We start from the raw sequence: 17,003 nt of genomic DNA on the forward strand, positions 1-17,003 counted from the left end.
ACAATCACCCATTTGTGCTGGAAAAGAAGAGACCGGACAAGACTCAGTCACTCAATTATTCTACTTAAAAAGAATTGTATCGGGCACGTCCATGTTTTCCTGCGGGGATAGGACTCCTTTTGTACAACCTCGGGCACACCTGAATTCTGGGTAATTAAGCTGTTGTTCCTCACTCTCCGGAAGGGCAGGTATAGGAAGGTGGCCAAGAGGCAGCTGGGCAGACTGCACTTTACCATCTCATCCTGCAGCAGCTACCAAGCAGGTCTTTAAATGGTCCAGTCCTTCAGCTTTCCATGTGCCCATGCTGGTGTGACGAGTACTGCTGGAAGAGGTGTGGATTGTTATTAAGGATGCTGGAAACATTCAGGAGCAATATAATGGCAGTCTGTGGGTTTCTTTGCCAAGGTTCTTTTTGCATTTTGTTGTAATTTACGCTACTACCCCTCTTACCAACTTTGTCCCTTTGTTTACTTTTCCTTTCAGCTTCCTTTTTGAAAGCACCACATTCTATATACCCCCATTAGGTACAAACGCTCATAGAAATCGTGTGTGTGCGCACTAGATTTGGCTCCAGGTCACCCATTCACCTCAGTCTGTAAGGACAGTTAGGCAAGGGAGCCAGGCAGAGCAAACCCAGCACCGTGAAGAACCCCCAGAGAAATTCTACAAGAAAGCAGTCTAAATAATTCCTTGACATTGCACTACCATTTTAATGCACATCATCCAGGCCCTCAGAGTGACCCAGGTTAACGGGAAGTGTAACCACAAGCTGCCTTCTCAAAGGGAACACGTGGACTCTATAAGAATAGGTGACACTGCACGCACACGGCTCCCACCCAGTGTTGTTACTTTGACACTGGATACATGGCTCACATTTCTCTCACCCCTTCATAAAGGGCACATACTGAACCACAGTGTCCTCAGATTGGGCCTGGAGTTCTCAACCCAGTCCTCGGGACACGCCTAGCCAGTCAGGTTTTCAGGATACTCAAAATGAATATGCCTTTATGTCGCAGTACCCCCTCCCTGCGGTATGCCGTTAGGCGCTCCATTTGTTTTAACTGACCCAATTTGCACTTCCAATCACCCAATGTTGGGGAGTCCGCTGTGCTATGAGGCACTTAGCTGCTGCCAACTCCCAGCACAGCCATTTACGTTCCTCCCAAGAATCCCTCTCATTATGTAAGCCCAAGAGGCACACCAAAGATGATCCAGTCAACTTTACCAACGCCTTCATAACGACCCCACGTAAACCTCTTCACCCAGCAACATAGCAAGACTATAATCGTACTGGACAACATGCAATCTTCATCCCTTCCGACCCTCCACTTATACCTCATACGATCACTATACAACCTTGTATCTGTTATCAACCGACTACGCAAACGCCTTTGATGGTACTATGTAAGCCACATTGAGCCTGCAAATTGGTGGGGAAAATGTGGGGTACAAATGCAACAAATAAATAAATAAATGAGATAGATCTGCATGGAATGGAGGTAGTGTATGCAAATTTCTCTCATGCATATTCATTGTGGGTATCCTGAAAACCTGACTGGCTAGGTGTGTCCTGAGGATTAGGTTGAGAAAGAACCCCTGGATTAGGCTCTGGGTATTATGCAATACGTGAGCTTGTTTTCATATAGTCCCTCTCGCTTATCTATTTCAGACAGGTCTGGATTTCATTTGGAACAAACACTGTCCCCCGGCAGCTCCGACTCTTGCAGACACAAAACAAACTTTGTGGATTCTATTTGACACATCCTCACTATTAAAGAGCTTCCCATTCTGCTGGCACTGAAAGCAGTTTGGTGAAACTGCAAGCTCACATATGCTGTACAGCTTCCAGATTGCAGCGTCTTCGCCTGATAGGTAAATATTACCTTTGACACTTGCTCAGCAGTGGAAACGAACACTAATGGAAAGGAAGAATGTGGCCAGGAGTGAAGGACTAGCCTAATGGCTAGAGCAGTAGACTGGGAGGCCAGGGCTATACTTTTGCTGCCACACCCTGCGAGCTTGGATAATTCACTTAACCCTCCATTGCCTCAGGTTCAAACTCTGAGAAACAACACAGAAAGCTACTGTGGGAAGAAGCCTGCAGTTAATGCATAGTCTACGCCCTCATTAAGGGCCATAGAACGTGGGAAGGGCTTTAGTATGTACCATATTAAAATGGCTATTGGCTAATCCACAGCAATGCTACTGCTATTTCTGAGGTGGTGTAGAAGGGTTAGGGAAAGCACCCTGACCTGAACCCCTTGAGCCAAACATAGCTTTCTCCATTGGCCCAGCATCCCTGGTGGCTAGGAGCACACAACTCCCCACTACGACTAACCGCCTCCTTCCTCTGACTTTACAAAAAAAAAAAAATCCTTGGCATCTAGTGGCACCCCCCCACCCTGCCATCAGAAAAATATCCCTAGTGTCTACCACACCCCCCCCCCCCCAACCACTGTGTACGTTCAAAGAGGCAGAAGCCTAGCAACACAGAGGCAGGAGTATGTGAGCAATCGCTCCTGCCTCTTTGAAAGTATAAAGTGGTGGGGTGGGCGGGGTCCCTCCACTACACACCAAAGATTTTAGTTGGGGGGGGGGGCAGAAAAAGGGGGCGCTTTTTTTTTTTATTATTGTCAGGAGCATGGAAGTTGGGTTAGGCCACTCCGGTCCTCGAGAGCCGCAGGCAGGTCAGGTTTTCAGGATATCCACAATGAATATGCATGAGATAGATTTGCATACCATGGAGGCAGTGCTTGCAAATCTATCTCCTGCAAATTCATTGTGGATATCCTGAAAACCTGACCTGCCTGCGGCTCTCGAGGACCGGAGTTGCCTACCCCTGGGTTAGGCTGCTAGACTACCAGAGATGGGGACCACTGAGGGGGGCGGGGCTGATGCAGACCACCAATCACCACTCATGCCCTGACAGGAAGAGAACATTCCGTAATGAGCTGCACATTACTGCTATGATTTTAATGTGGGAGTAATCTGCATTCTCATTAAATTACTGCATTCTGGTGATAACATTTTGCTGGAGCTTTTGCATTAGAAGTTGTGCAGCCAGTGGCTCTAACATGCAGCTTTCTTCATTGGCTCCTTTGATTGTAAGTCCTCTGGGGATAGGAAAATACCTATTGTACCTGAATGTAATTCCCCTTGAACTATATCCCTTCCTATTTGTTATCTACTAATTCAAGTGTCAAAAAAAAAAAACAGTATTTAGGGACACACACAGCAGCTAGGAGAGCCCCAAACTCATTTTTCAGAGATGTCTGAGAGCAGGAAGGCCTGTCCTCTTTTCCCCCACTCCCTCTAAAAGGGTAATGGCATGGAAAGTTCTCATGTACACATGTTTCTAGTTGTTAGGATATTCTACAGCGCCCTCAGGGTTACATGTTGGACTCTCTCTGAATCTGCCATATCCGATTTCTGATAAAGAGCTAAAAACAAACAGCAATGCACTTCTCACATCTGTTCCTCCTCTTAAACAAACAGGCCTCAGCTGGGAACCCCCCCACCTTTCACCACACCCCTCCCTTCCTGAAAACAGCAGGCAAAGCAGCAAACTGACATCAACCTGGGGCAGGGCATTCACTAACCCCCAGTGAAGCCCACAGTAGAAAATGCAGAAGCCCCCCCGTAGGTACCTCTTCTGTCACAGGGCCGAACCACACCTGAACACATTTTAATGAGTTTTCACTGCCGTGAAGATAAAAAGTTGAGAATCACTGATCTAAAGGGATAAAGAGAACGGGATTTGATATACAGCCTTACTGTGGTTACAAATCAAAGCGGTTTACATATTATATACAGGTAGTTAGTTTGTACCTGGGGCAATGGAGGGTTAAGTGATTTGCCCAGAGTCACTAGGTGCTAAAGTGAGAATTGAACTGGGTGCACCTGGTTCTCAGGTCACTAATTATTAGGCTACTCCTCCACTTTAGAGACCTGCTTCATAACACAGTGAACAGGCCTATTAGATTCACATTAGCTACCTTTATGCATGCATCCAGTTCACGCCATGTGAATGCAGCATAATCGATCCCGGGTTCTGCCACACAGCCAGCATACATTTCCCCAGCTTCTCGTCTGTGGCTTCTCAATTCCCCATCCACAGCTGCCGGATCTAAAGTGCACCAAGTGCTTGAAAACCTCCAGTACTGAGCAAACTTTCACTTTGTCCAGAGAGAGAGGTAATGTGTGTTAAAGTCATTTTCCTAAATAGCTTTGAAAGTTGGCTCCTATGCCTCTGGGTTATGGCCTAAATCAACTTTCTTCTGCTTTAGGGATCTGGTGAAATAATAAACTGGCCCATAATCCACCGAGTTTGGCTAAGACTGGATCAGAAACAGAAAATATGCCTTCAAAATCATAGCGTGATCTGACATTACCAGATTACTGCTGCGATTGAATTTTATTCTATCCACCACTGCTTTGGAATCTTTCCTCAGTAAAAAGTAATTGAGTAGTCAATCCTGGAATAGGTCTTAAACTTCTTCAAGAAACAGGAGTAATTCCCTCCTTCTTGGGTTGGCCTCCCTTCATACATCTAGGGGAAGGCAAGGGCGGGACAGAGGAGGAATCGATGGAAGAGGCTGTAATGTCAAAGGAGATTCACGTTGTAGCGTGACTCTTTAAAACGGTGGCAAAACAAAAAAATAGAACGTTTTTAAAAATATGTATTCTTCACAATGACAACCTTCTCATCAGAAAAAAACAAATTGGAGGGGCCTGTGGGTTTTCTGCCCTGGGCATTTCAGAGGGAGAAAGAAAACACCTGCCACGGTCAATATTTACTCAGAGATCATAAGAATAGCCATAGTGGGTCAGACCAATGGTCCATCTAGCCCAGTATCCTGTTTCCAACAGCGGCCAATCCAGGTCACAAGCAGAAACCCAAACAATAGCAACATTCCATGCTACCAATCCCAGGGCAAGCAGTGGCTTCCCCATGTCTATCTCAATAGCAGAGTATGGACTTTTCCTCCAGGAACTTGTCCAAACCTTTTAAAGACCCAGATACATTGTCACCACATCCTCCGGCAACGCGTTCTAAAGCTTGGCTATTTGTTAACGGAAAACATATTTTTTCCTGTTTGTTTTAAACGTATTTCCATGTAACTTCATTGAGTGTCCCCTGGTCTTTGTACTTTTTGAAAGAGTGAAAAATCAATTCACTTCTACCCGTTCTACACCACTCAGGATTTTGTAGACCTCAATCATATCCCCCCTAGCCGTCTGTTTTCCAAGCTGAAGAGCCCTAACCTCTTTAGCCTTTCCTCATATGACAGGAGTTACATCCCCTTTTATCATTTTGGTTGCTCTTCTTTGAGCCTTTTCTAATTCCGCTATATATATCTTTTTTAGGTATGGCAACCAGAATTAAAAGCAATACTCAAGGTGAGGGAGACAAGGGAGACTGTGCAATGGATGGCAGCAGCTGAATTTGCATCTAACTACTTACTCTTGTCTAGCACTTGCATTTCAAGTTGAGTTCACATGTGCTTAATTTGTTCCATCCTGGACTGATGAAGACCTATAGCCTCCCAATCTTCCAAAATACAGAAATAAACCCTTCTCATTTATTGCATCTCTAGCTCATAGTGCCTGGAGATGCTTTTGGTAAGTCACAATCACACTTCCGTGATATAGTTCTGCTAAAGGAAGTTTCTGCTGTATGGTGAAGCCATTGGTTAGGATGCTGGCTCTCATCTACCTAAGAGGAGAAATCAGATCCCCAAATAACATCTCTTTCCATCTAGATTTCCACTGTTGTGATACAGGCCTTCTGCTAGACTGAATCAACCTGGTGTCCATAGGAGGACTCCTGCTGAAGTTGCACCCACAGAACCCCTCTCCTTGCATGTCTATGGCCAGATCTGTCAGCTGTGACTGCCTCCGGTCCATATCCTGGTCTTCTTAGCACACAAGCTCCCTCAGCTTCTGCAGATCCACGAGGGATGTCTCCTTGCGACATCTTGCATGCAAGCAACTGGTTTTCTGGGTGGGTGGGTGTGTTTCGGGGAAGGGGTGTAGGGAGAAACTGAATTAAGAGGGATTAGTTCAATTTTGGAATCCAGGGATTTACCTCAAGCATGGCAAAGCGTCTTTTGTCTTAAAGCCCCTCAAGTTTTTACAGGTTTTCTGGCAGTGTCATCGTCCGCACCCCCCACCCCCAAGCAACTGATTTTCTGGGTGGACGGGTGTGTTTCGGGGAAGAGGTGTAGGGAGAAATTGAATTGAGAGGGATCGGTTCAATTTTGGAATCCAGGGATTTACCTCAAGCATGGCAAAGCGTCTTTTGTCTTAAAGCCCCTCAAGTTTTTACAGGTTTTCTGGCAGTGTCATCGTCCGCACCCCCCACCCCCAAGCAACTGTTTTTCTGGGTGGATGGGTGTGTTTCGGGGAAGGGGTGTAGGAGAAATTGAATTGAGAGGGATCGGTTCAATTTTGGAATCCAGGGATTTACCTCAAGCATGGCAAAGCGTCTTTTGTCTTAAAGCCCCTCAAGTTTTTACAGGTTTTCTGGCAGTGTCATCGTCCGCACCCCCCACCCCAAGCAACTGTTTTTCTGGGTGGATGGGTGTGTTTCGGGGAAGGGGTGTAGGAGAAATTGAATTGAGAGGGATCGGTTCAATTTTGGAATCCAGGGATTTACCTCAAGCATGGCAAAGCGTCTTTTGTCTTAAAGCCCCTCAAGTTTTTACAGGTTTTCTGGCAGTGTCATCGTCCGCACCCCCCACCCCCAAGCAACTGTTTTTCTGGGTGGATGGGTGTGTTTCGGGGAAGGGGTGTAGGAGAAATTGAATTGAGAGGGATCGGTTCAATTTTGGAATCCAGGGATTTACCTCAAGCATGGCAAAGCGTCTTTTGTCTTAAAGCCCCTCAAGTTTTTACAGGTTTTCTGGCAGTGTCATCCCCCCCACCCCCAAAACAAAAAGGAACACGGAAGAGCTATCGATTCCGAGTAAGGGCTCAGACTAGGCATCCGTTTTCACTTGGCAGTGCAAGAAGCCCAAACGAGCCCAGGGATGCACGTGCACAGAACCGACCCTCTGGCTCTGCCTCATCTTCTACCCCACCTAACTTCCTCCCCAATGCCTACCACGCCCCTTTTACCCTAGTCGGATTTATTATTGTCTCTCAACCATTTTAAACCGCCAGATTACAGGTATCTACTGGCAATCAGCCGCCACCCCCTCTCCTGGCCAACCGGAGGCTGAAGGGTTAATCTGAGCCTGTCTGCCCCGATGTGGCCGAGCCTTAACTTTGTCTCGTCAAGCACGGTAACCTCCATCCCCCGAGAGCGGATTCACAGTCATATTAGGAGAGTAACTGGAAGGATTCCGACCTTGCAAGTGATGTCGTGGCTGCAGCAGGTGCTCTGGGAGCGGTTTGGACCCTGGGGTCTGCCTTCTTCGGCCGGACATACCCCGTTAGGGGCTGCCGACGGTTCCCTCCGGCTCATCTTTCTGGGACGAAGCCCCGTTACCGCCACCACCGGATCGAGACTCTCAACCACCTGCGAGTCTGCGACCAGCGATCGGCCAAGACGGAGAGCGCTCCTCCTCCTCCCCCGCCCCTTTCCCAGCGAGGCCACGCCCACGCCCAGACCCCGCCTCCAAACCACGTGCCGCTTTAAACCCTCAGCTGCAGAATTGTGCGCCTTATACTTTCCACTGCCCCCCTCTCCCTCTCAGTCAGCCTAGCACTGCTTTCTTTATTCTCAGCCCTATCTGGCAGTGCCTTCGAGAGACCCCACCACAGCATCCCGCCTAGGACATATGCAGGCTGCCAAACTGACTGGCCCTACCTCCAGAATAGCCTCTGCCTTGGCCCAAAAGGTATCCCAAGAGCAGCTCTGGGCCAGTGGTAATTTCTCAAACAAAAAGTACTACATCCTGGCCAGTGGCAGCTTTATCTTCCACTCCAGCTGCAATACAGAAAAGAAAGCAAGTTCACAAAAGTTCTAGGTCAGTGATAAAAAGTTGCACTACGCTGTCCCATGTAAGCTTTACCACAGGGAAGCACTTCCTTCTAAACCAGTATTACCCACCTAATCCAAAGTGCCACAATCCACCCCCCCCCTCAACAGCCAAGAGAAGCATCACCTATCTTCCTACCCAGGGCCAGTCTTAGGGGCAACAGGGGCGGTCACATAGGGCATCGCGCTCCTAGGAGTCCCGCATCTCTCTCTGGCACGTCTGTCCTCCTGTCTTGGAACAACAGAGGACCTATAAATTTAAAAACAAATGGGCTTGTGGGTGACATTCGCTCATTACATTGTTACAAATATTATTTCGTCTTTAAGATTGGTGTTATCATCAATATTCTGCTTTCTGTTGTTTATCCATGCATACTTTGCTAAGACATATTGAATTTTTTTACATTTCATCATTCTTAATAATGTCTTTAAATAATGTGATGATCTAAATTGTTTTAATGTACATTTTTATTTAATTTTTTGTTTACCTTTTATACATATATGCAATTTATTTTTTCATTTCTTCACTTCTTTAATGTCATTATGTATATTTTTGTTTTTAACTGCAATTACCATTTTCCTTAACGTACTGAAATGAGGGTATGATGTATATATATTCTTGATATTCTGTTATATATATTTTATTTGTCTTAATACACATTTTACTTGCCTTTATCAGCCATTATCCTTTTTCTGTTTGTTTGTTTGTTTGTTTATTTAATTTTATCACATATGTATTTGTTTTGTTTTATATATATATATATATATATATATACATTTGTATATTATTTTTGTTGTAGACTCCTGATGCAGGCCTAGCGGCTGAAACACAATGTTTGTGTCGAGTCTGTTTATCAATAAACGGTTGATTAAATGTTTTCGTCTTTCCAGTCTTTGGTATCTGTGGTCGACCTCCCACTTTTTCCTCTTCACACTCCTGTGATTATCTGTGGGGCGTTCGAGTTCTGCGCCTCCAGCGGACTCTCCTAGTAGCTGAAGATGGCCAGCTATCCCTGTAGCTGGGCAGAGCACCCGTGCTCCTTCCTTGCTCTACTCTGGCACTATCCATATAGTGCTTGGACAGTCTGTAAGAATTTTCACCAGCCTTATTTGTATAGTGCTACTGAAAATTCACAGATACAAGATTTATCTGTTTAGCATCTGCTGCTAATGTATAAACATAAGTACATAAGTACATAAGTAGTGCCATACTGGGAAAGACCAAAGGTCCATCTAGCCCAGCATCCTGTCACCGACAGTGGCCAATCCAGGTCAAGGGCACCTGGCACGCTCCCCAAACGTAAAAACATTCCAGACAAGTTATACCTAAAAATGCGGAATTTTTCCAAGTCCATTTAATAGCGGTCTATGGACTTGTCCTTTAGGAATCTATCTAACCCCTTTTTAAACTCCGTCAAGCTAACCGCCCGTACCACGTTCTCCGGCAACGAATTCCAGAGTCTAATTACACGTTGGGTGAAGAAAAATTTTCTCCGATTCGTTTTAAATTTACCACACTGTAGCTTCAACTCATGCCCTCTAGTCCTAGTATTTTTGGATAGCGTGAACAGTCGCTTCACATCCACCCGATCCATTCCACTCATTATTTTATACACTTCTATCATATCTCCCCTCAGCCGTCTCTTCTCCAAGCTGAAAAGCCCTAGCCTTCTCAGCCTCTCTTCATAGGAAAGTCGTCCCATCCCCACTATCATTTTCGTCGCCCTTCGCTGTACCTTTTCCAATTCTACTATATCTTTTTTGAGATACGGAGACCAGTACTGAACACAATACTCCAGGTGCGGTCGCACCATGGAGCGATACAACGGCATTATAACATCCGCACACCTGGACTCCATACCCTTCCTAATAACACCCAACATTCTATTCGCTTTCCTAGCCGCAGCAGCACACTGAGCAGAAGGTTTCAGCGTATCATCGACGACGACACCCAGATCCCTTTCTTGATCCGTAACTCCTAACGCGGAACCTTGCAAGACGTAGCTATAATTCGGGTTCCTCTTACCCAGTGCTTTTTTTGTAGAAAAAAAGGTGCCGGTACTCATTGTGGGCGGGGTCACCACACATGGCACCGCCCCTATTATAGCCACACCCACATTAGTCACACCCCTTATACCAGCCATGGCGCATATAAACAGACATCATTGAAAATATAAAACTAGTATAGGAGAAAAAATAATGTGATTTCTTTTCATTATAAATAATTTCTGTAAGCTGTTACAGCTCCAGTATACCCAGTGCAAAATAAGACAAATTCCAAACACTAAAATGAAAATAAAATTATTTTTTCTACCTTTGTTGTCTGGTGACTTTGTTTTTCTATCCATATTAGTCCCAGTCTCTGATTCTGCTCCTATCTGTTCTCTTAACTCCATTTCCAGGGCTTCCTTTCCATTTATTTCTTTACTTTCTTCCTTTCTTCTTCTTTTGTTGCCCTGCATCCATAAGTAAAAGCTGGGTCCTCCTCCATGGAATTGACTGGAGGAGGTATAACATGGATCCAGCTTTTGCCTATTTTCTCCATCCATGTGCAGTTTTTCTCCTCTTCCCTTTCCCTCAGCTCCATCCATGTGCATCTTCTTTTTTCTTTCCTCCCCTCCATTCATGTCCAGCACTTCTCCTCTCTCCTCCCCTCTATCCATGTCCAGCATTTCTCATCTCTCTTCCCTCCTCTGTATCCATATAAAGCAATAATTCTCTCTCCCCTCTCCTCCATCCAAGTCAGCATTTCTCCTCTCTCCTAGCCAACTCCTCCATCCATCCATGTCCAGCAATTCTCCTCTATCTCCTGCTCTCCTCTCCATCCATTTCTAGCATTTCTCCTCTCCCCTGCCCTTCCTTCCCATGTCCAGCAATTCTCTCTCCCTTGCCCTTCCCTCCCATCCCATGTCCAGCAATTCTCTCTCCCCTGCCCTTCCCATGTCCAGCAATTCTCTCTCCCCTGCCCTTCCCATGTCCAGCAATTCTCTCTCCCCTGCCCTTCCCTCCCATGTCCAGCAATTCTCTCTCCCCTGCCCTTCCCATGTCCAGCAATTCTCTCTCCCTTGCCCTTCCCTCCCATCCCATCCCATGTCCAGCAATTCTCTCTCCCTTGCCCTTCCCTCTCATCCCATGTCCAGCAATTCTCTCTCCCCTGCCCTTCCCTCCCATTATTTCCAGCGATTCTCTGCCTCTCCCCTGCCCTCCCATCAATGTGCGATTTTTCCGTCCCTCCCCTGCCCTCACCTCTCCCATATCCAGCGATTCTTCGTCCCCCAGCGTCCTCCTTCACTGCCTGCCAGCCAGCATCGGATGCAGAAGTGAACGGTGCAGGCAGCGATTGGCTGGCAGCATCGTAGCTTCCCTCTGCAAGTCCCGCCTACAACTTCCTGTTTACGCATAGGCGGGACTTGCAGAGGGAAGCTACGATGCTGCCAGCCAATCGCTGCCTGCACCGTTCGCTTCTGACTCCGACGCTGGCTGGCAGGCAGTGAAGGAGGACGCTGGGGGACGAAGAATCGCTGGATATGGGAGAGGTGAGGGCAGGGGAGGGACGGAAAAATCGCTGCACGTCGATGGGAGGGCAGGAGAGAGGCGGAGAATCGCTGGAAATAATGGGAGGGGAGGGGAGGAGGAGAAAAAGGTGCCGGTACGCCGTACCGTTGCGTACCGGCACAAAAAAAGCACTGCTCTTACCCACCTTTCACATATCTGGCTTGTTGTTTTTAGGTGGGTCAGAACCTGGCCTTGGTTACTTTGCTTGTAAAGTAACTGTAGAGATATTGGAAATGTATTATCATTGTTGGTGGAATTGCCAAGCTATTATTGCACAATTTTGGAATAGATTATGGAGGCATTTGGAATAACCAATGAAGATTCCATCCCTCATATTACTACTACTACTATCACTACTTAATATTTCTAGAGCGCTACTAGGGTTACGCAGCGCTGTACAATTTAACAAAGAGAGACAGTCCCTGCTCAAAGAGCTTACAATCTAATAGACAAGTGAAGAATTATGAAATTGTGCTTACTGGACTTAGGACAATTTAGATCTAGAATCAGATGAGCAATGTATCTTTACTAGGAAAGCATGCTTAATAGCTAAGAGAGACATAGAGGGGCATAATTGAACGGGGCGCCCAAGTTTTCCTGAGGGCGTCCTCGCAGGACGTCCCCGCGAAGGGGCGGGGAAACCCATATTATCGAAACAAGATGGGCGTCCATCTTTCGTTTCAATAATACAGTCGGGGATGCCCAAATCTCAACATTTAGGTGGACCTTAGATGGTCGACATAAATGTTGAGATGGTCGACCTTAGAGATGGTCGTCTCCGGTTTTCGGCGATAATGGAAACCGAGGACGCCCATCTCAAAAACGACCAAATCCAACTCATTTGGTCGTGGGAGGAGTCAGCATTCATAGTGCACTGGTCCCTGTGACATGCCAGGACACCAACCAGGCACCCTAGGGGACACTGCAGTGGACTAACTGATGCACTAACTGAACGGAAAAAGCCCTTCCCTTACCGATCCCTTAGCGATTCAGAAAGGAATGGGCATGCATGAAGGAAATCGCATGCAAATGAGCTGCTCACTGTTAGCTCATTTGCACACGATTTCCTTCCTAAGGAGGGAAAGCCAGTGCAGAGCAGCCAATTGTTATGCGTGGCTGCTCTGCGCATGCCAAAGACAGCTTCATAAATGCAGACAAGCTGCGTGTATGATAGCCGTCTACAACCTTAAATAAATTGCCATCTACAACCCTTAAAAAAACACAAGTCCAGGTGAAAACATCCAAGTGCTTGTCAGGGATGTCTTTTTTTTTTTTTTGAGTATGGGTGAAGGACGTCCTTTGCTCTGCCTCCATCCCTGTGATGGGCAGTTGAGAATGTCCAAAATGTGGATGTTTTGGTTAGGCACGCCCCAGTCCTACCTTCGCATCGCCTCCGAAACGCCCCCGGAACTTTGATCGTCCCCGCGACGGGAAGCAGTTGGGGACACCCAAAATCAGCTTTCGATTATGCTGATTTGGACGACCCTGAGAGAAGGACGCCCATCTTCCGATTTGTGTCGAAAGAGGGGCGCCCTTCTCTTTCGAAAATAAGCCTGATATTGTCCCATTGGATCAAACAACAAGCACCCGCTCTAATGCAGTGGTGAAATTATATGCATGTCATGTTGCCTATGGAAAGGATGTCAATGATTGATAAAAGAGAGAAGACGATATCCCAGTGCATCAAATTATGGTCCCCATTTTTGAACTCATTAACACCTAGACTTCAAAGCAATATACTCAATAGTTTAGTATCATAAATGGAAGTAGGCTATGCCAAGTTCTGCTCTTTTGGTAGCACTCACATGCATTTCTGTTTTCAGATTACTATACTTATTTTTATAGTATGCTGTTAGGAAAGGAAGAGGATTGGTAGGAGGGCTGGTGGGGAAGAGAGAAGAGGAGAGATTCTGTAATTGGTAGCAATTTCATGTTCATGTTTTCTATTTGCTTAAATAAACTCAATAAAAATATTCACTACAGTAACTGAAAATGTTTAAAACTTCACACTAGCAGCGTGTAAAAAAAAAATCATAAAGCAGTTCAGTAATGCCATGTTGCCTGGATGATCGACTCTCCAGATTGGCACAAATACCATCACAGTGTTTAAAAAACTCCAGTGGCTACTGAGCGTTCAAGGAGCGCTCGGCTTCCCAGAGTCCAAGGCAAAAGCCTTCACCTGTTCCTAGACCACTGTTCCCTCTAAGCTGTGGGAGTCCTCCAAATGCATTGCTACCAGTAGGGGGTGGTGCTTCAGTGTTGTGTTTTCAGGCACTAGGGACAGGCAGGTTCCCTGGAGTCTGCAGAACTTGCCAGTCCTTCACTATTGAAAATGCGTCAGTGAAACAGCGCCTTCCACTGGCAGGATTGTAGGTGGAGGACTCTCGCTTAATTTAGAGGGAACAGTTGTTCCTACATTGCCAGAAGGATGCTCGGGTGCATAGGGAGAGGAATTGGCAGCAGGAAGAAGGAGGTGATTAGTGCCTCTGTATAAGTCTCTGGTGAGGCTTCATTTCGGGGTCCTTTTACTAAGGCGCGCTAACGAATCATTGTGCATTAAGTGCCAGGCAGCCGATAGGTATACAATGAACTGTGTGGTAATTAGCACATGCCAAGTCCATTAGCCTGTGCTAAATGCCGCACAGACCATTGTATACCTATTGGCTGAAAGGCACTTTGCACACTAAATCCATTAGCATGTTTAATAAAAGGACCCCTTGGAGAACTGTACATTCAAAAATATATAAACATTTATTTATTTATTTATTTATTTGTTACATTTATACCCCACATTTTCCCACCTATTTGCAGGCTCAATGTGGCTTACAAAGTACCGTAAAGGCGTTTGCCATTTTGGTTGATAACAAATACAAGATTGTGTTGAGGTCAGATGAGATAGAGGTGAATCAGGTGTCATGAGTCAAGGGAAAGGGTCAAGGGATTGTCCAGTACGATCTTTGATTATGTTGTGTTGCAGGGTGTGTGGATTTATGTTGGATCGTTGGGATAAGCTTTTTTGAGGAGGTGGGTTTTTAATGACTTCCTGAAATGTAGGTGGTCATGCATTGTTTTCACAGCATACAGGAGTCCATTCCATAGTTGTGCGCTTATGTGGGAGAAGCTAGATGCTTAAGTTGTTTTGTATTTTAGCCCTTTGCAGTTTGGGTAATGTAGGTTTAGGTATGATCGTGCTGATCTGAGTCTGTTTCTAATTGGTAGATCGATTTGGTCTGTCATATATCCTGGGACAACGCTGTAGATGATAGAGTCAGTCCAGAGGATGGCTACTGAAATGGTTGGTGGTCTTCATCATAAAGCATATGAGGACAGATTTAAATATCGTAATAAGTACGATTTGAAAGAAAGATGGGAGAGGGCAGATATGATAGACATTTAAATACCTTATGGTACAAATGTAAAGATGGCAGGTTTCTCGGTTGAAATGAAAGAGGCTGGGGAATGAAAGAGCATAGAGGATGAAGGTGGTTGGGTGCATGGAATGGCCTCCCAGCAGAGGTAGTGATGAGGACTGTATCTGAATCCAGAGAGTCTCAGAGGAAGAGCAGGGGTAGTAGAGCTTAGTACTTGGTATGGACTGGCAGGCTGGATAGGCTGGTACAGTCTTTATTTAATGTTATTCTCCATTTCTATTATGTAACCTGGAACAGCTCTCAGCTGAAGAACATTTACAGTACGATCTGACTTGTGGACGTAATAAGCAGCACTGATTCTACTGTTTAGCTTTCTGGCAAGGCACACAGTCCTTGCTCCTGTTCCTGTCCTTAGTCTTGGGAGGAAGCTGCTGTGTTCTGGGGAGGAACAGCATCAGGGGAAGTATGATAGACATAAGTACATAAGTATTGCCATACTGGGACAGACTGAAGGTCCATCAAGCCCAGCATCCTGTTTCCAACAGTGGCCAAACCAGGTTACAAGTACCTGGCAAGATCCCAAAACAGTATAATACATTTTATGCTGCTGCTTATCGTAGAAATAACCAGTGGATTTTCCCCAAGTGCATTTTAATAATGTACATAAGTATTGCCATCCTGGTACGGACCAACAGACTTAAGTGAAAACTTCCAGGGGGAAGCCTAGAGGCGTTGTAAGGGTGCTGGGCACTCTAGGCAAATCTGCCTTGTGCCCACCCACCAGTGCCAACCTACTTGCTATTCATCCTCCTTTTCCACAAGAGACACTGAGAATGTGGTGAGGAGATACAGCACAGAGGTTCCAAATTCATTGCCTAGTGAACTCGAATCTCCTTGTGGCGGGAGCACAGGGAACCTTTCCAGTCATGCTGCTGCACCCTGCCAGCTCCACTGGCTGTATTGCCACCCCCACTCCACCCTTAAATTCTGGTGCCCTGAGCAACTGCCTTGGTTACGTAATGGAAGAGCCAACCCTGAGGTAGCCCTCCTAATCTGTAGCAGCAAAAAGGGCCCTGTTTCTGGCATCTGACAAAGCAGATTCCAGTTCTTGAAAGCTAATCAATATAAATAAATCCCACCTTGAACATTCTGAAGCTCACTGCAAGGCAGTGAAGCACTGAACTCCTGTAGTCTTCTTAGGCTAGGCTATCAGGACCACTCACCCTAACTCATAGACCCGCCCTCAGCCACGCCCCGTCTGGACATAAAACGCTACCTCAACGTTCTGAAGACAACCTGCTAAAGTCATCCCTAAACAGTTCGTTAGTTCATGGTGGTGAAGCCTTCCAAATCACCGTCTCTATGCCCCGCCCTCGCTTCAAACGTCATGACGTCGAGGGCGGACCACAGAGAGTGAAGGGACTGCAACCCCCTCCAACAAACAACGAACCCTGACTAGGAATCGCTACACACCCTCCATTGCCCCAGGTAAAAATAAGTACCAGCCTGCCATGAGTGGGACACCGCGGGGTACAAGTGTAACAAACATTTAAAAAAAAAACCTTCCCTAATGAAGGGCGGGGGGGGGGTGCCTGCGAGAGACCTCTAACTGCCCCCCCTTCACCTGAACAACCCCCGCACGACGCAACATCACGAAGCCCTGCCCCTACCCCCTTCTCTCCTCGCGCATCACCCTCCCCCCGCCGCATCACCAAGCCCCTCCCCCCCAATCGACCGCCTCGCCACCCGCAACCGCTAATAGAAACTCTGTCTTGCCGCTGCTGCTTCTCCTATTCAGCAGCAGCAGCCAGTACATAAAGACAACAACAACAAAATCTCCTACAACGCACCTCCATAGAGAACCATCTCAGATTGGCAGACGTCTCTGCTGCCGCTCCTCCTCTCCTACCCTCAACATCACTGCCCCTGCAGGGAGACCCCGGAGGAATGCAGAGACATCAGAGGGGAGAGGAGGAGGAGCACCTGCAGAGACGTCTGCCAGTCTGAGATGGTTCTCTACGGAGGTGCGTTTTGCGACAGTTTTTTTTCTTCTTCTCTTTATCTACCGGCTCCTGCTGCTCAAAAGGAGAAGC

At 46.5% G+C, this 17,003-nt stretch overlaps 1 protein-coding gene across 2 annotated transcripts in view; it reads right to left on the reverse strand.

Annotated features, from left to right (window-relative positions):
* Positions 1-7,542, reverse strand: part of RAB37 (RAB37, member RAS oncogene family) — a 37,889-nt gene extending 30,347 nt beyond the window's left edge. For both annotated transcript variants that reach the window (XM_030208337.1, XM_030208336.1), the window contains exon 1: positions 7,352-7,542. In XM_030208337.1, the coding sequence (XP_030064197.1) occupies positions 7,352-7,468 (117 nt within the window). In that variant the 5' untranslated portion in view covers positions 7,469-7,542. The remainder of the gene's footprint in view (positions 1-7,351) is intronic.
* Between the last annotated feature and the right edge of the window lie 9,461 nt (positions 7,543-17,003).

Source organism: Microcaecilia unicolor, chromosome 6 (genome assembly GCF_901765095.1).
Source record: "Microcaecilia unicolor chromosome 6, aMicUni1.1, whole genome shotgun sequence".
Lineage (NCBI taxonomy): Eukaryota > Metazoa > Chordata > Amphibia > Gymnophiona > Siphonopidae > Microcaecilia > Microcaecilia unicolor.